The 27,387-nt window shown below is 36.8% G+C and overlaps 1 protein-coding gene across 3 annotated transcripts in view; it reads right to left on the bottom strand.

The window, feature by feature from the left end:
- Positions 1-27,387, bottom strand: part of USP25 (ubiquitin specific peptidase 25) — a 168,866-nt gene that overhangs the window by 18,822 nt on the left and 122,657 nt on the right. The window contains exons 17-21 of one of the 3 annotated variants that reach the window (XM_013006906.2): positions 26,386-26,586; positions 13,959-14,098; positions 9,257-9,370; positions 7,241-7,336; positions 1,393-1,571 (exon numbers count right to left, since the gene is read on the bottom strand). In XM_013006906.2, the coding sequence (XP_012862360.1) occupies positions 1,393-1,571; positions 7,241-7,336; positions 9,257-9,370; positions 13,959-14,098; positions 26,386-26,586 (730 nt within the window). The remainder of the gene's footprint in view (positions 1-1,392; positions 1,572-7,240; positions 7,337-9,256; positions 9,371-13,958; positions 14,099-26,385; positions 26,587-27,387) is intronic. The other 2 variants (XM_004711310.3, XM_004711311.3) reach the window with 2 other exon arrangements.

Genomic DNA, 27,387 nt, shown 5'->3' with positions numbered 1-27,387 from the left:
CCGGGCACCATCAGCTTTCTTCACCACATTTGCTTATTCACCCGCTTTGTCTTCAGCGGTTGTGTCGGGAAGGTGAGCATCATAGAATGCCAAGTTACTAGAAGAAAGTATTCTTGTGTTGAGGGAGTACTTGAGTGGAGGCCCAATGTCCTTCTCCTACCTTAATACTAAACCTATAGATGTAGGTTCATAGATCTATTTCCCCATCCTGATATAATATATTTGTATATGTACATGTCTTTATCTAGAGCTCTATAAATACCCTTTGCCTCCCAGCTCTGAGAAATCCTTACAGTTGATGCTGCTTCATTGTGACCCATTAGGATGAGGCAGAACTGCCTCTGAGATTTTCCAAGACTCTTTACAGGGCGTAGAAAGCCCTGTTTTCTCCCTGGAAGAGGCCGGTGGTTTTGAACTACTGACTTTGTGGATCCAATGTGTAACTACTATGCCATCAAGGCTCCTTCCTCGAATTGTTAGAGGGTACTATTTATATATTTGCTCAATACTTTTCTCCAGTCCATTCAACACAGGGGTGGTTTTGCTTTCAATTGACAATATAAACATTTTGAGTTTTCAAGATCCAGGAGATGCTCTTGGAATCTAGCAGATATAAGTGTGTTGTTAGGTACCATCAAATTGGTCCTGACTCACAGCAACCCGGTGTACAACAGAAGCAAGCACTGCCCAGTCCTGTGCCACCCTCACCATTGTTTTTATGTTTGAGCACATCCATTCGTCCACTGTCAACTCTTTCCCCTTTTTTGTTGCCCCTATATTTTACCAAGCATGTCCTTCTCCAGGGATTGGTCTCTCATGACAACATGTCCAAAACACGTGCGAAAAAGTCTCACCCTCCTTGCCTCTAAAGAGCATTCTGGCTGTACTTCTCCCAAGACAGGTTTGTTTGTTCTTTTGGCAGCATCATAATCCATATATAACAGTTCTATAGATGTGTGGGTACTACTAAGCATGCTACAATACAGGATAACTGCCTTTACCTATAGCAAAAATGATCACCTCTAAAGGTCTATATAACAGAATAAAAATATCTTCCTTGTTTGCCCTTTATAGTACTGAGTCCTACTAGGAAGTCCTTGAGTATACTTACACGCTCTTCTGAGTAAACTTCAATTGTTTAGCTTAGTACCTTGGTTCACAAATAAAATTTACTAAATGATTGAAGTTATTTTTCAGTCTAAAATTTAAAAGATCACGAGAACAGACTCCAGAAAAATCCCAAAGCAGCTTCTCAAATTAGGCAAAGTCAAATACTATGTTGTACTTATTTTAAATGTGTTTCTGTGTAAAATAAACATTGAAAAGTATTGCGTTAGAAAATAAAAGTGGACAATTTTGAGTATATGAATTAGGTATTTCATTTCAAATTACCTTTCATCAAAACTCAAATTTCTATCTCCAAATTGCTCTAGCAGTGTTTTCTCAATGATTTTTCTGGGCGCCTGGTTCTGGATAAAGTAGACCACAACATGACGTAAACGATAATCTGTTTCTGGTGGGGTATCTTCTTGGGCCAACGCAACCAATCTGGAATACTCCAGCTTTATTGCCTAGAAAATACAATAAAAACGCCAATTTTGGTTAATTATAATAATTAAAATTCTCCAATATTGTAACTTAATCATTTTTCCTTTAGTTTTTCTGGATTTTTCCCCTTTAAGTTTTACAAATAAGGTTGTAAATCACAGATAATTTTTCCCCCTAAATACTGACAATACAATCCTCCTTTTGTTTTCAAAAAATAGAAATGGTAGACTAAATCTAAACTTACTATTTCTGTCAAACTTATGTGTTCTCATAGCTTGATTACTGATAGGCTAACTTTTCATAACCAAATTATCTCTCTAATATCATTATGATATATATTTTAATCTTTCAAATTAGAGAAAATATAACAGGTCCTGAGAAAATCCATAGTTGAAAGAAATGGCTGGTTCCTGAACATGTAGTAACAGTACTACAAATAGCTTTGAAATGACTAGATGCAAATAAGGGAAAAAAATATTCCTGAAATTAGCACTGAATGCTATAGAACCCTTTGTTGCTTCATCAATGTTTCAATTTATTTGAATAATTTTTACCACATCCTATCCCTATTATTACATTAATGTTTGAGCTTACTTTTTCTCAATAGCAGAATCATTTCAGAATCTGTAATTAATTGTAATGGGATATAATAAATTCTATATATACACCAATGCATGTTTTCACAAATGAGCAAGTTATTTATAGGATATCTTGCAATGAATTGTAAATTACTTGCTCATTTAGGATAGAGACCTAATTATCAAATATTGTACACAAGACATGCATACAATTAAATAATTTTTTAATAGTTACTTGCATAAGACATAAAAATTCTAACTCAATCTGACATACACATACATTCACACTCACAAAAATGGGTGTATACACATTTCCAAAATATACACCAAAAAATCCATTCTGCTTGGAAAACAGTTTTATCTTGCTTTGTAAATGCATGTGTTTTTGCATAATTCTTGGTCATCCAGAAACCACCTCTCCAGTTGTATTTTACAGGATGGAAAAACCACAACTGAAAATCTTTAAATAATCTTGATATATTATACTTCATTGAAATATATAGGTTAGCTTGATAACTGTCTTTATAGCTAATACAAATGATTAAAATGCTTTTCATTTGAAAACCGTTTTCCCCTTTCAAAATTGTACTGCCATAGATTAAAAAAAAAAGCAATGAAAATTAATTAAATATTGACATTTCAGATTCCAACACACTTAATGCTTCCTTAAAAGTTTTTAAAATTCTTTCCTTTACTATTTGGAAAAGAAAAAAAAATGTTGCTTAGCATCGTCATTTTGACCCAGGATTCTCCTGATGTTCACAAAAGACTGTCAAGATAACAGTATTTTCAATCTACTAAATTGGTAGAGACAAAAACACACGCATTAAGAACCCTTCTACTTTTCATCAAGAAAAATCCATTCCTTTAGTAATTTATTTATAAACTTCCATTTTAGAAGCTTTCTGAGTTTTAAAATGTACTGGGAGTCATATCCGGTCCCCCATATTCTCAACAGATGTTCCAGGCTGGTATATTTAGCAGAGCTGTACACACTCTGCTATTAAAAGCAAAGCTGGCACTACTGAGTTGTTCAACTTGCCTCATACTACTTCCTCAGAGCGCAGCTCCAGATTAAGTGTGTCTTTGTCATATTTTTTTGCTATGATGGTTAATTACTATTAGAGACCCTATAATGAAGCCACTATACTACTACAAAATAAAAAGTGATATTGGTCATTAGAGATGGAACTTTGTAAACATATGTATATACTTGTCATTCACTAGAAATTCAACAAGATAATCTAGCCAGATACATGAATCAATCTTGATTCATCACTCTTCAAGATGGACACCTTCCGGATGTAGGCTAGTCTTTCTAACTGCGTTAAGTAAGGCCTTTGCTTACTAAGTTCTCTGTACATGGGACGTCCTTCCTTGTTCTCATGTAGCTACTGGGAACCCACTGCACAGTTAAAACCCCAAGTGATTCTACTTGGATAGTTTTCTACTCTTCTAAATTATAGTCATGAATTACTTTAAGAATTTTACTTTAAATAGATCTATGTGCATATATTTATAGGTTTAGTATTAAGGCAGTAGAAGGATATTTGGGCCTCCACTCAACTACTCCCTCAATGCAAGAATACTATTTTCTATTAAATTGGCATTCTATGATGCTCACCTTCCCAACACAACTGCTGAAGACAAAGCCGGTGAATAAGCAAAGGTGGTGAAGAAAGCTGATGGTGCCCGGCTATCAAAAGATATAGCGTCTGGGGTCTTAAAGGCTTGAAGGTAAACAAGCAGCCATCTAGCTCAGAAGCAACAAAGCCCACATGGAAGAAGCACACCAGCCTGTGTGATCACGAGGTGCCAAAGGGATCAGGGATCAGGTATCAATGAACAAAAAATCATATCATTGTGTGCTCACCTCCATGATATGATCGCTGAAGACAAATGGGTGCATAAGCAAATGTGGCGAAGAAAGTTAATGGTGCCTGGCTATCAAAAGATATAGTGGCTGAGGTCTTAAAAACTTGAAGGTAAACAAGTGGCCATCTAGCTTAGAAGCAACAAATCCCATATGGAAGAAGCACACCTGTGCGATCACGAGGTGTCGAAGGATCAGGTATCAGGCATCATCAGAACAAAAAATCTTTCCATAGTGAAAGAGAGGGGGTAGTCAGGAGTGGAGACCCAAAGCCCATTTGTAGGCAACTGGACATCCCCTTACAAAAGGGTCTCGGGGAGGAGACGAGCCAGTCAGGGTACAATGTGGCAACAATGAAAAATACAACTTTCCGCTAGTTCCTAAATGCTTCCTCCCCACCACTATCATGATCCCAATTCTATCTTGCAAGTCTGGCTAGATCAGAGGATGTACACTGGTACAGACAGGAACTGGAAACACAGGGAATTCAGGGTGGATGATCCCTTCAGGACCAGTGGTGAGAGTGGCGATACTGGGATGGTATACGGAGGGTGGGTTTGAAATGGGGAACCGATTATAAGGATCTACATGTGACCTCCTCCCTGGGGGATGGACAACAGAAAAGTGGGTGAAGGGAAACATTATACAGGGCAAGACATGACAAAATAATAATTTATAAATTATCAAGGGTTCATGAGGGAGGGGGGAACCGGGAGGGAAGGGAAAAATGAGGACCTGATGTCAGGGGCTTAAGTGGAGAACAAATGTTTTGAAAATGATGAGGGCAATGAATGTACAAATGTGCTTTACACGATTGATGTATGTGTGGATGGTGATAAGAGTTGTATGAGCCCCTAATAAACTGATTAAAAACATAATTTTACTTTAAGAAATTTGTAATTTCTTAACTAGAAATTAGAAATTTAACTAGTTTACTTTAAGAAATTTGTAATTTCTTAAAGATAGTATTTTTTGTGTGTGCCTATATTCATTCCAAGGAGCCAGGGGCTAAAGCATCATCTGAAAGGTTGAAGGTCCAAAATTACCAGTGTTTCTCCAGTTAAAAAAATAAAAATGTCTGTCTAGTCTGCTTCTGTAACTATGTACAACCTTATAAACCCTATGGGGCAATTGTATTGTCGGTCCTATAGGGTCACTATGAGTCAGAATTAACCTAACAGTAATGCAGACCAATACCAACATACATAACCTAAAGAGATAAGAAAGCAGAAAGGAAGGTTTTGTGATTATTAGATTGAGTTATATGAAACTGCTCACAAACCTGCTTCTTATTGTTTTCATAGCTCCTAGTTTCTAACTGTTCCATCAGAATAGGTGAGTTAGCCAAACAAGAGGAAGATAATGGGCATAAAAATCATCCGAGGTGATGGTGAAAGGAGATCTCAATACACTAGTTATTTCTCAGGAATAAAGAGCAACAGCTTAGGCCAGAGCAGGTCATAAATCTCCAGAGCAGATCACTAAGAACAGACTGAGAGCAACAGATTGAGTGTTTCAAGTCAACCAGCAACAGGCATAGAAAACTAGCGAGCCAAAAACAGAATTGAGCATATCCAAGGCAAACAAAAGCTACGTGAAAAAAAGTAAAATAACACAGCTCAATATTGAGTAGCAAATAAAATGTTTTTGTTTGCATGGGCAAAAAGTTTTTACAGCTCATTTATCACCCACAAAATTTTGTAGTGTGTAATTTGATCATTATAAAAGTACAGGGCTGCTATTTAAATGTTGGAATAATTGTGAGGGTGGTGCAGGACTAGACAGTGTTTCGTTGTGTTGTGCATAGGATCACCTTACAACAATAACAAATTCTGGAAAGATGAGACAAAATAATTGAAAGTTATCACCAATGAAAATCAGTGACTATTACTTGTACTATGGGCAACTAAGTGAATTCCTTAAAGTAGGTGTTTGTGGTAATAAAATAAGCATGAGACTTCCAATTCATTATTGATACATAATTTTCCAAAAAGTTACAATGGCACTGTAAACAACAAATAACTTAAGAATAGATAGGAATCATATTCACAAGATAGCTGATGCCGTGGTCTGTGAGATGAGGCACAATCCTTCAGATTTACACAGCTACAATCCTCCACTAGATGGCAGTACATACAAAAGTGGGAGAAGAGTTTCCCACTAAACCCCCAAAGCAGAAAATGTAGGTCGGTGCTATATGTACCACAGGACAGGAAAACGTTAAAACAGGGTTGATGATGCCCCATACTGTGGGCAGTTTTAGAATTTTAATGCCAAATGAAAGGAGTCCCTGGATAGCACAAATGGTTAGGCACCTGATTGAAAGGCTAGTAGCTCAAACTAAACTATGGGTGTTGCAGGAGACAGGTCTGCTTCTGAAAGCTAAGGAATTCTATGTTGCACACAAGTGAGTACATGAACCAGAATCAGCTTGACAGTCATAAACAATAACTAAGCCAAAGGAAAGAGGGCGGAGTTTATTGTAAGTGAAAGACATTTCAATACAGTTGCTTAAAAAAATTTTTTAAGACATAAATGGTGTTTTTAAAGCATTCATGTGTGTGAAAATACTACTGTTGCAAAAATATTGAAAAGATATGGTATTACAGGGAAAAAAGACCTAGTCCTAGAGTAGTGGTTTAGCTTGATGGTAGTATATGTGTTGACATGACTAGGATATTTAAAATTATGAGGGGAAAGATGGCTATGAAACAGAAAAATTTAAGTATATAGTAATAAATTATTGAATATATCAAAAATGAAGAATACTTATATCAAATAAAAATTCAAGAAAAAATATAATATGAACCAGTATAGTTAACAATGATAAAATAAATTAACATAATGCAGTTACATTTCTACATTACTAATTTCCTTTTATTTTCTTAAAATATAAAATATATTTTTATATTTATATCTATATTTATTATATATTATATTTATGACATATTTATATTTTAACAACTAATAAAATGCAAATAAAATATATTATCAAATGATCTGGATTAAAATACAATATGTCAGTCTTGTATATATGTATGAAAGAACACTCCCCTCCTTGTGTCAACCCCTTCTCTCCCAAGAAAAATCAGGTAGCCATGGCTAAGATAGGAAAGGAAAATTATACAGGTAAATGAGATTAAATGAAGAAATAAAGCATTTATAAAGAAGAAAAGTGAAGAAATAATGCATTTTTTAAAATTTCAATTTTAAAGTAGGAAAATGAAAATGTTAGTTGTACCTTAAAGAACCCTGCTTCAGGACCACACCTGTCATACACACTCCTGGATTTACCTATCGCCATGATAATACCTTGCATGTTCGGTGTCATCATGATCTGCCACAGGGATTTAAAGTAAGAGTTTTTGAATTGTTAACATAAAAATAAAATAAAAAACCAATTAATTTACATGCAAGATAAAAGCTCTTTTGTGTTTCACAAGTCCAGTGTTGCTTTTTTTTAAAAGTATAGCAATGGATTTCTGATATGCATGTAAGTATCTTTAAAACCATCCATACAGGGCCACAGCTAGGTCATGGGATGCCTTTATGCAAACTGCAAAAAGGCAGCCTCTGAATTGAGAAAAGTTTACTAAGTACTCCTCTTTAGACAGACAAATCAAAAAAATGTGTTTTTAAGAGTGAGTTCAATTTTAACTCTACTTAAGTCTTTTGGCTGGGTACCCCTGCACAACTCTAAAGCCCACACATGTGTAAGCAGCAGCCCTGTATCCATATGTTCCAAGGCACATGCACTGTTAAAGTCTGTCTGATTCTTTAAAAAACAAAAACAAAACCCACACCCCACATCTTCTAGTAGCATAAGCACTTGCATGAAAAATACTATTACAAGATAAATCACAATTCCAGAAGGATCGCTCTAAAACTACACACATTTAACACTTAGCTGCTTAATCAATAAATATTTTTATGAAAAACAGGTCACTTGCTCTAATTTTCAAGAGCTAATAACATAATAAAACGTTCTTTGGAATATGTACTACTACTAAAGCACTTCTTTGTCTTCACAGTAACTTATTCTCAGTCGTTTATATTTCAAAATTGCCGCAAAGCAAATGAGTTCAATGCCCCATGAAGCTATCTTCTTAGAACAAGCCAAGATATTACACACGTTATATCATGCACTAAAAGCTTATTAACTGTATTTAATTGGAAGTAAACAGTGAGCATTATATCTAACATTATATAAGCAAGAAAAACCCTTCTGACAAGGCGCTACCTCATTAAACTGCTTCATATTATTTTTATAGCTCATGTTTTCATATGCTAGCATGGTGAAATCCATTGTCATCAGAAAATTTTTGATATCGGGGACTAACAGTGTTTAGTAAATACAACTTTGGAATAAATCTGGAAAAACGTTACCTGGAAAAATTTAAAATATGTTCAATTCTCACTTGTCTATTCCAGTAAAAAGTAACAAATAAGGGAATCCATCAAGTTTTTTCTCAAAGGTTCAGCCTCCCCAATACATGGTCTTTTTTTTTCTTTCTTTTTAGTATTCAGAAATGGCTCTCCTAACATTAAAAAAGAATAACCCTACGAATCTCAGAGAGAAAGCAGAAAAATAAGAAATAACATGATGGCCTAGGATAACAACATTTTCATTTGGATTCATAAGAACCATATCTTTAGAAGTGAAAATGCCTCCATGTTGTTGAAAAACTACCTAAATAGAGTAAAAGGAAGAACAGCATGAGGCCACTGCCGACACCTGTCCGCATGCAGTAATGCCAGTGAGTCATCTGATTCACAGGCACACAGAAAAGTCGCAGAACCAGAAATAGAAATTACCTACTTTGCACTGATGCGGTAAGATTTACTGGATGAAAATATTGAGCCCACTATTATATAAATTCAAGTAAGGCAAAAAAAGAAAAACAAAATAAGTTTATAATTAAACTCAACAAACTCTATTCAAAGCCATTAACCTGAGAGTGATCTATTTTTTATATTTATAAAAAGGAATTCCAGAAACATAAACTTATCCTTTTGTTAAATTCTTTAGGTTTTGTAATTAAATTTGCATTTAAAATCCAAAGTCCTGGTAGCAATTGGTAAGTTAATTTCAGACTGCTGATGGCAGAGCTGTAAGCTACGTGCGGGAGATGTAAATGTGAGAGTGCACGCATGCCCACAGTACTTTTCTTGTTATCAGTACACACACACACACACACACACACACACACGAAAGAAAAATAAGGAGGAATGGTGCAGAGGGCTATAATAAAGGTACCTCGTCATCATAACCTCCCTCCTTTGACTCAATCATAAATTTCCCTACAGGAGGATTTGCCACCTCTACAACTTGCTGGTTAGAAGGTGGTTGGCTTGTGGCATTTTCAGGTTTCTGCAGAAAAAAATCAGTATCAACGTGAGAAAAGAGAACAGTGGGAAGCTATGCTTGAGTGTATAGACTTGCTAGTTTCCTAAGATATGTCCATCAATGAAGCCACCTACAAGTGAATATCGGAGACAAATGCATCAATCAGGTAATAGTAAAAAATCGACAGCTTTCTTTCCATCTCCAACACAATTTTTTTCCTATCCCCCCAAATCATTTTAGACTATAAACCCATACAAATAAAAAATACGAATACTGTATTTAGTAAGGCTGTCTATATAGCTGATGGCTAGGTTTAAAAGAAAACAAACCCAGTAATCCCAAACAGGTCTCATTTCACTGAATAGATTTATAACTACGTATGTCCCCATTTACCTCTAACAGAGCTTAAAAGTACTCACGATGTTTAAAAGCAGTTTGCTTAAGTAATTTCAGTTTGCACCATAAAGAACAGTTTTACTAAGAACAAAATTTTTTCCCAAGTACAGTTCTGACATAAAGTAGACATTTTTACTTAGACTAATTTAAGGGATTTTACTTCAATCTTAAATATAAGTAAAATTCAGAACATGAATATCTATCTTCTGGTTTTCCAGAAGGTCAATGTCAGTAACTCAACAATAAAGGAAAACTAATGGCTAAGACTGGTACATTTTTTAAAAAGTTATTTTTAACCAAAACTTTAGAAAAATGTTTCTTACTTTCTTTAGATACTCAGGTTCTTAGATGTAAATAGACACCTTGTATAGTTGTTGTGATCATGAGGGATAATAATCAACTAACACAATACCCTGTCTTAGCAAATATTACACTATACTACTTTAGTATGCTACTTTTAATTCCTATATTTAAATAATTTTAGCTCAAATAGGACTATCACATAGATCCACTAGCCATATGCTTGGCCAATGATAAATTTAATTAGAAATTTTAAAGTTCTCCAGCATATAAGAGAAAGGTTTCTGAGGTAAATTCAGGAATTTGCCTGACTTTCTAGTGAAGAATTACTCACTAGCAAATCAATCCAAAGTAATAGCATGCTAGAAACAGAAAACATATATTTATCTAATTAAAGTAGCAACTAAGAAAAGTATTATTTTAAAAACTGATCCTTTAAAGAAAATCAAAAACATATTTATTCCCTTTGAAAAAACAAATCTGCATTTAGAAACTTTTTCCTGAGTTATTCAAAACCAAGATAGAGCCATCTCTCCATTTCAAAAAGGGCCAGAGCGAGCCCTTAGGGGAATATTTTGCAAGTCTATCCAGTTACTAAAGAAGAGTGTAAGCAATACAATGCTGATCACATGGTGACACGTGAACAAGGAAAGCTTGGCGCACAACTCTGAGGTATCACATTCATTTCATGCATCCGTTCATTCAGTTTCGTTATCCCCACTGCTATCTAGCCAATTCTGCCTCACGGAGACACTCCAGGACAGGGCAAAACTGCTCCTCTCCTGCGCAGTGGCTGGGGGATTCAAACTGCTGACCTTGCAAGTTAGCAGTTTCATAAGCCGCAACATGACCAGGGCTCCTCTCATTAAGTTAAGGTAATCCTAAACCACTACTACTTTTTTTTTTTCCCCACAAAGAACTCAAGGGTGATATTTTTGGAGTTCACAAAGGAAAATATTACTATATGCATATTGATTTTTTTTTCTATTCCTGACAGGCCCTTTGCAAACAGTTTATGAAAAACTAACATTGATTGTTCAGTGCTATAACAAAATTTTCAGTTAATGTTATACAAAATAATGTATTAATTAGTAAAATTTTAACTATTCAAGTTAAAAATAATAAATAAATGGTCTCATCAGAGTTGTTAGGAAGCTTTTTAACTATAGTTCCTTGGCCAAAGCTTTAAAAATGTCCACAGCCTTAATTTAATTACTCAAATACGGTGGATTATTTCTAAAGAAATAATCAGAAATATGAAAATTTTTATTTCAAAAAGATCATAAGAATATAAAAGTAAAAACAAATATGCAATAGGGGAAGAGGTAAGTAAATAAAAATTTAATCACTCAATGGAATAATATTCAGTCATTAAATTATTTTTTATAAAATATGAATAACAGGAAGATACAGTGATAAGGTTAGGTGAGTCAAAAAGAGAAGGCAAGTTATAACATTGCATATTTAATAAGCCAATTATGGAAAATAAATCCAAAACTTGTGTATACAAATAAAAGCAAAGAACACATACCAACATATTAACAATGATTATGTTTGACAGTGAAAATGTGTATTCTTTCCTGAGGTCTACTTTTCTGAATTTTTCAAATACTGATGACATTCTTTCAAAGTTCAGACTATTAAAACATTTGGAAAATCTCTCCAATTCTAAGCTTTCCAGGACGTTCTTATACTATAGTTGGAACTTAATAACATTATATTCCTAAGATAGTTAAGGTTTAAGTAAAGGAAAAGAACTAACAACTACACCCAGGTTCTTTTGAAAACTCAGAGCCATCTGATTCAGTCTAAAGATGTTTTCAGCCTACACAATTAAGGATCTATTTATGCTATAGGATTGAATGAGAAAAGCCAAACACAGGTGATTACTGTGATCCTAAACAACTGACCAGGAGCCCTGCTGGTGCATTGGTTAAGCACTCAGCTGCAAACTGAAAGGTCAGCAGTTTTAGCCCACTAGCTGTTCCACGTGGAGGGACGTGACCTCTGTACAGATGCAGATAGCCTGGAAAACCCTATGCACAGTTCTATTCAGTCCTATAGGGTTGCTATGACTTGGAATCAACTCAACAGGTTTTGATTTTTTTTTAATCACTTGGCCATGAACCAAGAATCACAAGCCTCTTGTGACAAAGATATGATATTAGTACATCTGTATATATTCTGCAGATTTATATAGACTATAGGACCAACCTTGGGCACCATTTAAAAGGCAAACAAATGAGAAAAACACGTGTCATATTCTCTCCTTAGCCTCTTACTTTCCTGTGTGAGTGAAAGTTGGTTGGTAGTTTACAAGACAACATTCATAAAAAAGGAACTAAGGAATCAAAATTTAAGTGCTAATTTCTGGGAATTTAAATCATATATAAGTAGGAAACGTATACTATACTCGAGTATAAGCCGAGTTTTTCAGCACATTTTTAATGCAGTTTTGTGGTAGAATTAGATGCCTCGGCATATATTTGGGTCGGCTTATACTCGAGTATACACAGTATAATTCTATAATGTTTTGTTTTTGTATTTCTTCTGATTGGATTTGAATGGATGTTCTAGCTATGACGTAAACTGTAAAAACTCGCTAACATCACACTCACTGCCACCGTCGATTCCAGCTTAGTGACCCAATGTAAGCTCTAACAAATAAAATCCCAATTGGCACGGGCCCTGGAAAAATGTTCTGATATCAAGCAAAAATGTTTCTCTTAAACCTACATACCACTCTGCTCCTCCTCTTGTCTGAGCGTTTCCCTCTTCTGCCATCGCCCAAGAAACAGATACCACAGATTCATTAAAGGAAACATGCGCCATGAAATGCTTTAGCGCCAAGAGATGTTCATCAGAGCTCACTTGAAGTCTTTAAGACATGTTGGGAATCTCAGTATAATAAATCTAATGGCAGTAATCTATTATTGGCAGTTATTTTGTTTGCTTTGATAAGATTATGTATTAATATATGTTCCAAAACGTCCCAATATAAATTAAAAACTTAACTTCTGATTAATAGTTCATCAGCATCATGAACAAAAATAATCTAGTTATTGAAATTTTTGGATAATGAAAATCTTACTGTGTTAAAAGACCTCATTGAAATTTACATGCTAAAGTCACTTGGATAGCATAAAATTCAGCAACCTAAAATTTTGAGATATACTTTTCTTTCTAGTTTTCTAACAGGGGAAAATTCAAATACTTAAATTAACTGTCATGAAACCAACATTAGGATTGACTGCTTGTGCAGATGGAAAAAAAAAGACAAACAACTATGGCATATTCTTCTGTAGTTCTAAGTTCTTGAAATACATATTTTTTGTATGATATATCAATAATATTACAATTTGAATGTGCTCAATTTAATTCAATGCTATAGAAAGACATACCTGAGAAGTACAGTATATTAAGATGAGAATGCTCGTTTTTATACAGGGCACCCCATTGAAATATGTATAAAACAGCTTTGGTAAGATCATAAGATCATACAGATCCTGTATTATTCTCAACCTAGAGCACATAGTAATTTTGTTGTCAAATGTCAAATTCATTGAATTTAAAACTTTAAATTCCTAATTCCTCTAATGTAATAAAACTTTAACTGGAGAGAGTGTTAGAAAGAGTGGAATCCTGATAAATTTGATAATATTCTTTCAAAGTTTCAAAATCTAATGGTCAATGCACTTATGACTTATCATAAGCCACTAAGAGGAAGACTAAGCCCTCTGTCCTGTTTAGAAAGCCATCGCCTTGGGTTTAGGTGGCTGGTCCACTGTCACTTGACCCTACGTCTCTGACTCGTAGGCAGATCACTCGCTATGACACTCCTCTTCACCCCCCGGTACATTGCTAGGACATGCTGTCAACATGGTTGTGTTCAAAAAGCTAAAAGAAAAGTTCTTACCAATTGCAAAACTGTTTCAGGGCTTTTGTCTTCATGCTCATGTGATGCCGTGGTAATTACTCGAACCGTTTCTTCTTTCAAGTGCTTTGAGAAATCACTTCGTGATGGCTGCTCTAGATAGTCTGCTTCTCCTGTTTGTGCTTCATGAGAAAAGAGTCAATTGTGTAGCTAATACAAACCAATGAGAGTCTATACTAAGATGAATCTATATTCCTTATTTCTATTCATTCTGATTTACATAACAACCCATTTTACTCTACTGTTTAAATTAAAATAATCTTCAAAATAATTATCAGAGGATAGATCCTGATGTGCACTTTCAATGTACATTATTCTTAGAGTTTCCTTTGGGTGCCTTTTAAAACAAGGTCCAAACAAACCACTGGCTTCTGAGACCTGCAGGTGACTTAGATTCAAAGCAGAGAGATCAATTTAGAAGGTTATAGTGAGGGTTTAGGGACCCCACAGGAGTAACTTTTAAAACTTTCTTAAAGAGCACAGGATGAGCATGGGGCTTATGATGAAAAAGTTTTAACACCTTGAAACCAGAAGAACTAGATGGTAACTGTTAACCAATCTAAATGGGATCACAACAGAATCATGCATAGAATGGGAGAAAAATGTGGAACAAAGCTCAAAATCATAACAACAAAAAGGCCAGGATGACTAGTCTGATATAAACTGGTGAAAACAGGAAACTATGGCCTTCATCACTAAATGGTAGGAAAAATAAAACTGAAAACTGCATTCACGAGGACATCAGTGAGGAGAATTGCGATAAGGATTTCACCCACCGCCCCCCCCCCCCCCCCCTGTAATACTGAATCTGCAGGTAGCAAGGCTTTTGTGAGAATTTTATTGGAAAATCTTACTTAATAATCCCTTCTACAGACCTGATCTTGCCCTCCTAGCCTGGACTATTTTTGTCCCCCAAACTCAAAGAACATTTTAAAGGAACATATTTTGATATAATTTAAAATCAAAGAGCTATGAATTCTTTAGTAACAGGTTACAGAGATATAGAAAAGCTTCAAAAGCATGCAGAGCTAGTGGAGGCTATGCTGAAAAACAACTACACATTTTAATATTTGTATATAATACTTTTTATGATTTTTTAGCAATGCTTTAACTTATCCTTTTTTACAACTCAACCTGTCCACTAAAACTGACTCATTTAATTAATAATGTACTCTGAAAGGCCAACAATGTATTCATTATAAAGTTCATTTTATAGACAACTTCAAAATAGTTCATGACCTGCAGAGCTTCACATTAGTGCAGTGGGTCTCAACCTTCCTGATGCCGTGACCCTGTAACACAGTTCCCTTATGTCGTGGTGACCTACAACCATAAAATTATTCCGTTACTTCTTAACTGTAACTTTGCTACTGTTATGAATCATAATGTAAATCATAATGTATTTTCTGATGGTCTTAGGTGACCCCTGTGAAAGGGTCTTTCAACACATACCCCCTCCAAGGGGCCGCGGCCCACAGGTTGAGAACCTCTGCTTAGTAGATGTCTGCCTATCTCACTAAAATCCTTTTGTGCCATTCATCCTTTGCACAAAGGGACACATGCAGGCATGTATATTTTTTGTTTGGGGCTTTACTAATACGCCAAATGTGGATGTGCCCTTCAAATCCTTCCACGTACTTTTCTTCTGTCTATATTCTAACCTACGACCTCTCACTCCAATAAGTAACTTCTGCTTGTTCTCTTACAGTGCCACTTCCCTATGAAGTACTTCTGACTACTGCAGACTAAGCTCCCTAGTGATAAAGCTAGAGGACAGTTTCTCAGCTTCAGCACTACTGACGTTTTGAATTGAATAATGCTTTGTTGTGGGGGGCTGTCCTCCAGCACCCACCCACTAGACGACAGTAGTACTACCGGCTCTCCATCATCTCTCCAAGGTGTCGCTAGATATTACTAACTGTCCTCTATGCAGAAAAGCCACTCAAGATGAGAGCAGCACTCTAGAGTAACTTAGTTCTTTTCCACAGCAGGTAGCACAATGAAAACATAATTACTGTTTAAGTACTGGGATAAAGGCATGTCATCTGTTAGACTACAAGAAACTCCAGGCCGAGGATCCTGATTCTTCAGTAAGTGGCACAGAACAGACATATAAAAACTTAATTGAAAAAATTGATTGATACATCATGTATAAATGCTTATGAGGAATAATAAAGTACACTAAAATCTTCTATGATGCTACTGGAATTGGTTAAGTAGGTCCTTGTTCAGCTACCTGGTGGTACATGATAGGACTACTCTTATCCTATCCATTATTCTAGTAGTTCTAAAAATTTCTCAAAGTTAAATGTGATTAAATATTAGTATAATTTTAAAGTACACGTCTAGTCATTTACTTAGCTAACAAATGCAAATTAAGCATTGATATGCCAGACAGTGGAAATCCAGTTGTGACAAAAATAGCCAGCCATTGCCCCATGAAGCTTGTAGTTAGTTATGGAGAAATCCATTACGAAATATTCATATCCATTATAATGAATTGTGATATACTGCATTCTAGGAATAAAACTGGTGGTGGCAGTGAATTTAGATTGTGGAATATAGGATACAAGATGTTCAGGCTGAGGGACGGCTAGCTCGTTTTGTCAGCTGGGAGAATGAAGAGCCCAGGTAGCAAGCTTGGGTAGGATGCATACTAGTCTAGAATGGCTAGAGCACACGCAGTACAGTAGGTGAGACATGGTAAGAGGCAATATAAGTAAGTATAAACTCATTAAGGGCCTTGAAGTCACATGAAAATGTGAGTATAACAACAAGTGCAAAAGATTTTAAATATCATGGCAACTTTAGGTTTTTCCTTTGGCTATTATTAGGTTGTGAAGACTGAATTAGAGAGCAGAGTAAAACTAGAGGCGAATGAAGGGATGAGAGAAATATAGGCAAGACACAATGGTGCTTGAATAATGTTTCTCGTCACCATAACAGTGAAAATGTCAGAGTGATTTTAGGATGTGAACATAAAGCTCAAATTAAAAACCATTCGTTTGGGACTCAATGATCTTATAGGACAGGGTAGAACTCCATTGTAGGTTCCTGAAACAAAATATTTACAGGAGTCAATAGCCTCATCTTCCTCCTGTGGAGGAGCTGGAGGTTTCAAACTACTGACCTCTCTGGTTAGCAGCCCAATGTGTAACCCACTGTTGTCACTGGGAATTCTTGAGCCTAAAGCTATCAAAGCAAACAAACTCACTGCCATCCAGTCAATGCAACCCTGTAGGACAGAACAGAACTGCCACTGTGAGTTTCACAGACTGTAACTCTTTATGGGAGGAAAAAGCTCAGTCTTTCTCCCGTGGACTGGCTGGTGCTTTTGAACTGCAGATGGTGTGGCTTGCAGTTCAAGGCATAACCACTCCACCACCAGAGCTCCTGCTGAAACTATAAGCATAAAAAAAAAAAAACAACAACAAAAAACCTATTTGATCTGACATTTCTTTACAGTTCCAGGGAGGGGTGTGTGGCGGTGGAATCTCATCAAATCCACTGTAAATCACCAGGGCAAAGAATTCTTAAGCCCAGCAATGGGACGAGTAGTGCAGAGTGATTCTGCCTAAAACCTAGAAGGATGTCAAACGCCGAGAGACTGCCGTAACAACTACAACTGCATTCACATGTTTCTCGAGTCTGTACCATTATCAGTACGAAGCTAGACACTAAAATTTTAAAAATAAAACCACTTATTCTAAGAAATGTTCAGTAAATGTCCACTCAATTATAATAACAATTAAAAAAATCAAAATCGCTGTCATCAAGCAGTTTCTGTTCAGAGTGACCCTGTAGGGACAGGGTAGAACTGCACGCTGTATTTCTGAGACTACAAATCTAAAAGCACTGTGGACTCAATATACACATGACAGATGACGGTGCATGCTAAGAAAGACTTTCTAGAAGATATGCCAACTGAGCTGCATTTTGCAGGATTTGCAGAGGATTATCTTGCAGATGAGAAAGCACTGGGCAGAAGGAAAAGCATATGCAAAGCACTATAAGAATATAACAAGGGAAATGACAAATTTGGCAGTAAGGATAAATTAGTATTTGGATGAAGAAGATAACAGTTGATACAGAGATTGTATGAGAGGGATTTGTTGAGTAGTTCTTTGGTTCCGGACCCGATAGGACGCATCATCCAGAGCTCCTGCTGCCAGACCAGAAAATTGGGAGGTAAGGCGAAGGGAACGGGGAGGTGGCGTCCAGAAATTAGAACTAGGGTATTAGGGTCTCTCCTGAATCTCTTTTTTTGCGTGCGATTTCCACTCACAAAGCAAACCGAGAACGCTTTGATACGCTCTAGCTTCTGCGAGCCCGCGTTAGCAGCGGCTCGGCCGCAGACACGGTTTCTCCCGGCTGCCGCCTCGAAGGGACAGTACGGCCACAGAGAACCCCACGCGGAGCTCTCCGCGCTGTTGGCCGCCCTGTGCTCACCGCCTGGGGAGTGGCGTGGGCGGGTAGCCATGATTTAGAATAGAAGAAAAAGCAGATTACTACCTGAAGTAGACCGCGGTGTGGGAGAAAATAAGCGGAATTCAGGGAGCATAACCAATTCCAATCTGCAGAGACGCAAACAGCCCCCCCCCCCATGAACTGGATTTGCCCCTCTGGGGACCAGCCTGACAGCTGCCAATCCAGAGCACATCACAGGTATTGAAAAATAAAAATAAAAAAGAAGGTGAAATATATTTTGTAGGTTAATAACTCAAACTGCAGCCCTCCCCCAGCAGCGGCAAACAGCACCTGGGCTGGGGTCCTTAACATAAATCAGCACGTGAATTAACCTAGCTGAGGATTTCCAGCTGCAGGGCCTGGAGGCTTTTTGCATAACAAAGACGCGCAGTTCCAAGCCTCAGTCTTAAGTAGCACTGAACTGCAGACAAATTAACTTGATTTTAGTCTAGCCGACCAAGGGGATAAAAAATAAATAAATAAAAATAAAAGGCTCTGAACTAGAAGTAGAATACCAGCAGCCTAGATAGGACAATAAGCCCAGCTTCCCTTTCAGTGACTCTACACATAGCTGTGGAGGCCCTGCCGGCCCTGGGGCCCTAGACCAGGCTGTGGGAACACCCCACCCCCCACCCCTGCTGTGGTGCTATGTACAGCTCAGGGCAGACATACTAGGGAAAGCCAGAGTTCTGGCCTTTGCAAATAATCCCACACAGCATCTGTGGAACCCTACATAAAGGGGGTACAACACCCCGCTTCCTGGAGGAAGAGTTGGAACCCCTCCAGCCTCACGGACGTTATCAAGCCTCATTTCCTCTTTTATCGCTTCTCCTTCCCTCTCCCCCTCCATTCTTTTTCTTTTTCCTCCCCCAATTAAAAAAAACTTTTTTTTTTAATATTTTAAAATTTTTAACTTTTTCTTTTTTAATACTAAACATTCTTCACTCTTTTCTTCCTCCTTTTTCACTATTGCTAATACTTCTCTTCTGCCCCTTTCCTATAGGTATTCTTTCTATCTCTTTATTTTCTTTTCCTACTCTCACTATTATCACTTCTCTTCTCTCCTCTTTTAGATTCTCCTTCCTCCTCCCTCTCCATTCTTTTTCTTTTTCCTCGCCCCAATTTAAAAAATTTGGTTTTTTTTAGTATTTTAAAATGTTTAACTTTTTCTTTTTTGATACTAAATAACAAAAAAAGAGGGGGGGCTGCCAAGGGTACCCTGATAAACCAGGTCAAAGCAGCCAAAAGGCACTCACAGAGGCCACATCCCCCACTCCAGTCGCTGAAACATCTCACCACTGCTAGTCACCAAGCCTACGGGGAAGTCTGCCTACACAGCATTCTGACACATCCTTAGAGTAAGTAGGTCAAAGGCAACCACCTGAGAGAATCCCTAACAGTAACACACATAAGGGCCCCCAGGCCTCCCAGAAACATGGGGCCTATGAAAGGATCGAGGAAAAATCAACAGACCACATCACTCCCAACAATAAAAAACAGAGAGACAAAACATAGTAGCAGAGCTAACGTCTCTCATAGAAAAAGCAGATACAGATCTGCCACAGAAGGAAATCTTCAGAAGTCTACTGGCAGTAATAAAGGAGCTGAAGGAAGCAACCCAGAACAAGGATACAATAATAGAGGAGATGAAGTCCACAATAGAGGGGATGAAGTCCACCCACCAAAGGGAACTGCAGGAGCTAACAGAGGAGGTAGCATAAGCCACACACAAGGTCACAGAATTTAGGATTAGGCTTGAGGAAGCAGAGAACCATATCAGCGACCTCGAGGACACTCAAAGAGAACTAAGCAACCGAGATAGACAGTCAGATAGGAAAATTAAAGAAGCAGAAGATAGCTTGAGATCAATGACAGATGCTATGAAGAGGAATAATCTTTGTAGTATCGGTCTCCCTGAACTCAACAAAACATACAAGCCAACAATCAAGATAGCAAAGGAATTCCTGGAAGAAAACTTTCCCACCCTAACAAGGGAGAACCAGGTACTCATACAAGAAGCAGAAAGGACCCCAGCTAGACTAGACCCCAAGAAGAACACGCCAAGACATATAATAGTAAAAATATCCAACTTCGAGGAAAAAGAAAAAATTTTACGAGCAGCAAGAGAAAGGAAGACAATCACATACAAAGGAGCACAAGTAAGAATATGCTCAGATCTATCAGGAGAAACCAGGAAGAGGAGGAGAGAATGGAGCAACATCTTCCAAAAGCTGAAGGAAAAAAAAACGCCTCCCCCAGAATCCTGTACCCTGCTAAGTTATCCATTAAGATGGATGGTGAGGTCAGGGTCTTCCAGGACAAGGAAAAACTCAAAGAATATGCTGCAAAATACCCGAGAGGGATTTGTTGAGACTTTGGGAAAGGAGAAAAGTCTTATTAAAATGGTAAGAATACTAATTTTAAGAGAATATTTTTCAAATGATGGTTCATGAGCAATGCCATAAGAAAAGGAAGATCCCCTAAATGTTAAATAGAAATGGGGAGTAACCCACATTAGATGAAATTCACAATGCTAACAGTCATGTAATGTTGGATAAATTATATCAAACTATATCAGAGCACATATATACACAAAATAGTACGTTTTGGCTTCACACTTTGTTAAACCAAAAGATTAAATACATGTTCACTAAACAAGCAAGCTGAATCAGAAAATAAGAAATGCTTACCTACTACCCAGAGGAGATAATTCAGGATTTTTTGGGGGGGGGTAACAAGGGCCTTGAGTATTTTTGGAGTAAGATAAGAATACAAATAAAGTAATATCCCAGGCAGAACTCTTCTTTCATCAGGATAATGTCTCTGTATAACTAACATATCCTAGATCTAGGGTATACCTCAGAATTATGTACATCTATTTTAAAATGCATATTCTGGACCCTTCCTCCAAGAATTTCTGAGTCTACTATATCATAGGCAATCTTAGATGGAGTTACACCCCTTGTACTCAGGAAAAATTCTCCTGGGTAATTTTGAACGGCAAATCCTTAGTAAAAATCTACTATTTAGAGAGTCAAACAAAAATGTCCAGGTAAGGTTTTCTTTGTAAAAGAAAATCTAGGAAGATATCACAAGATGGCCCAATTAATAATTTCCCACTACTTAATACTTATTTTACTTTCAGGAGACAAGAAATGGTTCTATGAATGGCACCCAGATTTCTTGATCACATGTCAGCAAAATAGGGGAAAATACTAATTTGATAAATATAATATTCTTATTTGGTATACTACTCAGAAGAAATTGGAGTTTAACAGCTTTGGCCTTATGGCTTTATTAGGAAGATTTGCAAGAAGGTAAGATAAATCACTCTAATGGATTTTAAGGCCAAGGTTTCCCTCTGTTTTTTATACTTTTCCCTGATCATAACACCCCAGAAATTTATATACAAGTTCTCTCTGAGATGCTAAAAGTATTATAACAAGTTAGACAAATTGCTTATTTTGAAAATGCAAAAGAAATGGGAAAATTCTGAGGGCACTGAAATAAAATTTTCTACCAATGATAAAATTATTCCATAAACAGTAGCCATTTCTCTTCTTCAGTTGTGATCTGTTAAATCCCCTGCAACAGAGGACGAGTTTCTTAACATGAACAATGATATAGTGTTAGAAATAAAAATCTTTAGAGCAAAATTCATCCTACATTTATACCTTATAAATTCTATTTCTACTAATCAAACAAAAAGCATATATCAATAAACAAAGGACAGTAAACCTAGTCTAAAAGGATCATTAACATAATAGTGATATGTGAATGAAGCATTTTCTTTTTTTGTCTTTAAATATTCTGATTCCTTTCAGAAGTGTGTCTGTATAAGGATGCCCATTTTAAATACTCAAAAATACTGCCAGGGAGTGCATGCTGACTCATAGGGACCCTTTTAAGATCGGATAAAACTACTGCCCTGTGGGTTTCCAAGACTATAACTCTTTATAGAAGTAGAAAGCCTAATGTTTCTCCCATGGGGAGGCTGGTGGTTTTGAAATGTGGATCTTGTACATCCCAGCCCAATGTGTCCCAACCCAATATGCTACCAAGGCAATAGAAATTCATATATAAAATATCTACATACTATTTATTTTTAGTATTAATTTCAAAACACTGAAATTATTTAACGTTTACAATCAAAACATGACAGAAGTAAAAGATATTGGTCAAGAAGAGACAAGATAAAATTAAAAGGCTGGGAAAGGTTGACAAATCTTTATCATATAGAAATACTCATAGGGAATATATTATCAGTTTGAATTAGTAGGAACAAATAGTTTATAGAATTTATGAGAAACAGACAGGGAAAAGAGAAGACTCCATAGAATTGAATAGTTTGATACCACAAAATATGGATGAATCAAAAAAAACCCTATGAATGGAGGACTGACCTATGTCTCAGTACCACTATTTACACTAATTATATAATATCTTCCTCCCATTAACAGTAGCATGAGAAAGCCAAATGCAAATGGAGTACGTGAAAGTTCAGGGAAGAAAACCTTAGGAGTGTCATCTTGAAGGAGCTGTGGGAATGGTTTGGGAAGAAGGATCTCCCTCTAAGACAATGGATAAAATTATAAGTAAATGGAATTGGTGGGGAGGAAAAAAACAATAAAAGAAAACATCATGAGGGGGCCTAAAATGTTCATTAAAAATATCCATAATTTTTAAATTTCAATTTTCCATGAGCCTTTTGAAGTCCCTTTGTAGTACAACTACTGTGGTGAATGAGCCCTGACGGTGCAACATCTCAGCATCTGACTGCTCAGCGAACAGGCAGTAAGTGTATGGGAGTGCTTTTCATACAGCTCACAGCTTCGGAAACACTAGCAGACATTTCTCTCCGGTCATGTGGGCTTGCTCAGAGTTGCAAATTGACTTGCCGGCAGCTAACAATAAACTATGGAGGATCTCAGAAATCTCTTGATGCCAACTGAGCCATTTCATTTCCACACCTGGGGGAACAGTCATTGGAATCAAACTTTTTTGTTAACTCAGACAGTCCCATCTGTTTTATATGGTGGGCCCCTTGGTATATAGGTAGAAAATGTGGTCCTAGGAAATGGTAGAGCTCACCAGAGATGACAATGGTGGTTTAGAATACTCCAGTAAAATGCCAATAAAACACCTGTATAACTCTTAAGTATGAAAAGATTGGTAAGTTTGCTGACATATTTTTAAAAATCTGAATCATTTGCTTCTTACCATCAATAACAGACTCAAGTATTCAAGCTATCTGAAAAGAAAATGCAACTCTGGAATAATCAATCTACACATGCCTGCATCACTCAGCAGTATTCTATTGTGGTACCACAAATCTTCTATTGCAGAAACAACGCTTCCTCGCCTTCTCTTGATGATGTCGAAACCCACTGAAAGAATGCTGCTTGAGAATCACTATACAAGCTTAAATAAAACAACAAAATCTGAAATATTTCTTAAAAACAACACAGTGAAGGCATTATAACAAGGTTATTAAAACAGATCTACTCAGCGTTAAGGGTTTCTTTTTTTCTTTTTTTGCTTGTTTTGCTTTGTTGTTTGAAGTGACATCAACACTTTTGAGGAAAATATCCAAGTTTAATTTAGCTCATAAAAATTAAGGAAACAGAACTTCTTCTGTAGCCAGAAATATATAACCTTTAAAATATATTCTTAATTTAGTGGCAGTGGCAATGAAAAGTGTTCTAGTGGAAAATAAAAAGGTCAAATGTATTTTACTTTTAATTCTGCTACAACACATATTATTCATTTTCAATAGTATTTGCTCTGAATACATTACTGTTTCTATCACTAATGATCAGAATATTTTATTAATTTGATTAATTATTTATATTTCTATGTATTTTCTTGAAATGTATCATATTTCAAGTTTTGGTTTATTTGTTTTTAATTTTAAGACTTTTGAAAGAGTCAAAAGGCACAGTGGATTTTGTGTTGTCCTATGGCAGCTTCTGCTTCTGGTCAAGACAAGCCAGGGTAGGATAGGTGGACTCCACTAATTTGTCTTGATCAAAGCACGCATGCGTACGTAGCTTCTGGCAAAAGGGTTAAACTGTCACGATGGCTATCGATAATTGGTAGAATTCCAGATGATAATTACTGCTTCTCCATTCTTAAAATAGTTTTTAAGTGTTGGGGTTTTTTTTCCCAGTGAGAAATCTTTTTATGAGCATAAATCCAAAAGCACTGCTATAAAACCATAGAAACTTTTTGAAAACACACCACTCCCCAAATGTCAACCTTTTATTTTGGACACTGAGGTCTACACACTTCTCAACTGTGAGGAACAGAAGGATTTCTCTTAAGTTGTCTCCCCAAAATATATGTCAGACTCAGCTTGAGAATAACTGTTCATTAGGCAGCGAAAATAGGTGAGAGGTTATTCTCCTTAACACCAGCCATCTATAGTGGCTAGACTATTAGTCTGACTCACCCTAAATAAGACCCACTCCCTTCTGATAAGGATAGTGGTGGTCTGTCTACTTGCAGGAGATACCAGAGAGGGCAAACCCGCCCAAGGATGACCAAGGTTAGTATCAGCTATCTAGATCAAGCAGACACCACTGTTTATCCCATAACAAATACAGGCACACCCCTAGGTCATCCCCCTCCTATTGATTGTATTGCCTATGTTGCTACCCCTCCCTGTGACTTAGGTTATTGTCTGCTATCAGGGGACTTGCATGCCTCCCAGAATAGTAGTTGTCTGTTTTATTATATGAGACACCAGAGTGATCAAACTTGTTCTAGAATGAATTGTATTGCCCCTTTCTGTGATGTATGACTCTGTAATCAGATCCCCCTAAAGTAATATGATGCATGGTTAGCAATAAATAAGGTGGTTGGCCAAAGGTGGCTGGCAGAGGGCGGCTAAGGAAGGAGGGTTGCTTCCCGTGAGGGCTGCTCCCATGAGGGCGGTGGACAAGAGGGCAGCTCCCGCGAGGGAGGCGGCTCCTGCTCTGGCAGCCGGGTTCCCCCACGAGGACCACCAAGCGGGGCGGAGGTGAGCAATGCTACCATGTAATATGTCTGACTGTATTACTGTATTATCTCTCATGCTCTCGATGACTTTAATATAATATTTATATATCTCAACCATACAATTGTGCATTACTGAACCCAGAAGTAGTATTACTGAACCAGTGAGTTCAAGCAGCGGGTGGGGCTGGCACCCTACCCACCTCCGCATCACTTTTAATTTAATACTACACTCAACTAAGAAAATTTTCAGTAAGTTTTTAGGTATGTTGAGAGTTTTCATCTCTCTAACCCCAGAAGAATTCTGTACTCTGATTTAAACATCATAACCGCAGTTTTACCATCCTTAAGGACTCATATTGTGTTCCTTTTCAATGTTCTTTGAGTTGTGGGAACAAAAAAAAAGTATGAAGGGGCAACACCAGACCTATAGGAAGGATTGGGTAAGGTTTCCAAATGAGTTCTTATAATTAAGTAATTCTTTCTGTAATTAAGAATAAACAGGTGTGTTGTGTGATGGGCGGCGGGGCGGGGGGGGACCCCTCAGTGCAACTTTCCTGGTCTTTTCTTCACCAAGCTATTTCACTTTTCTTAAATTTTCAACATGACCCCCATGATCATCCTGTGCCCTCCAAGGTAATCACTCAAGAGGAACCTTTTGGAATCTGCAAAGAACAATTGCTAAACATTTTGCCTGAGATTGAAGCAGCCCAGCAGATCTCAGAAGCCACTATTTTGATCTGACTAAGATAAGTATATTGCTGAGATAACTTCCCTGTAGACATCCCCTGATCCCAGAGACAGTTTTAAACAGGTCTAGTTTGGAATAAACCCAGGCATTACAAACTGGAATCCTAGTAGCAAATACTGGGGGGACTTATGCTCACATAATAAAACACCAAGAAAAACCAGATAATTCAACATAGTTTAATAAAAGTGGACTAACCTGTCGTCACAGAAGACTCCGACTCCCTCAGCTTCTGCGACGCTAAGAGCTTGTCCTGCAGTGCTTTCTGGGCAAGTTGTGCATCCCATTCTTCTAATTCTTTTTCAAATCTTTGGTTATCTTCCTCAACAAAGTCTCTTAAGTCTGGTGGTAATGTTTCTATTCCAATAAGGGCCTGCCCAGTTTCTTTGTTAAATTCCTCTGCAAGTCATATTTTAAAAATTAACACGATATCAAGAATTATATGGGGAAAAGGCAATATCAAAACAGAATACCTTTCTAAGGATTTAAACAATTCTACTTAAAACACAGAAGAAAATACAAATGAATGCTATGATACAAATACCTATGATCTATCACAAATACATTTTTCAGTATATTTTAAAATACAAAGTAGAAATAAAATATCAGTATATAATGCCAAAACTTATAATAGGAATATTTTCACTACTATAAGAATATAGCAGATGCCTGATTACTCATGAAGTAGCACTCTTCACAAAATCAGAATTAACCCAAATTTATTCCACTTGAAATAAAGGAAAGTTCCTATTTTGTTTTATCTGAAAGGGTTAAATGCAACATTAAAATAAATATTTAATTATGAAATCTAATCCTGAAATCAAAATTTTTCAGAACATTATATAAATTGTATTTATGAGTTATTGAGCCTTATTGGTGCTATCAGACAAGCATTGGACCCCTAACTGAAGGTCAGAGGTTCAAATCCACCAGCTGCTTCATAGGAGAAAGATGAGGCTATCTGTTCCCATAGAGATGACAGAGACTATCTGTTCCTCAAACATCTTATATAGGGTCACTATGAGATGGAATCAACTCAATTGCAGTGGGTGCTCTACATGGAATGCATGCAAAATGTTACTTTCTCGGTCATAAATGGATGGCCCAGCTAGGGTTTCTTTTTTTTCTTTTTTTTTTAAACATTTTATTAGGGGCTCATACAACTGTTATCCCAATCCATACACACATCAATTGTGTAAA

Source organism: Echinops telfairi, unplaced genomic scaffold, assembly GCF_000313985.2.
Source record: "Echinops telfairi isolate 266 unplaced genomic scaffold, ASM31398v2 ScPeMD7_7469;HRSCAF=8507_0, whole genome shotgun sequence".
In the NCBI taxonomy this organism is placed as follows: Eukaryota; Metazoa; Chordata; class Mammalia; order Afrosoricida; family Tenrecidae; genus Echinops; species Echinops telfairi.
Note: the sequence above shows the minus strand (reverse complement) of the source record. Positions and strands in the feature narration are given on the sequence as shown.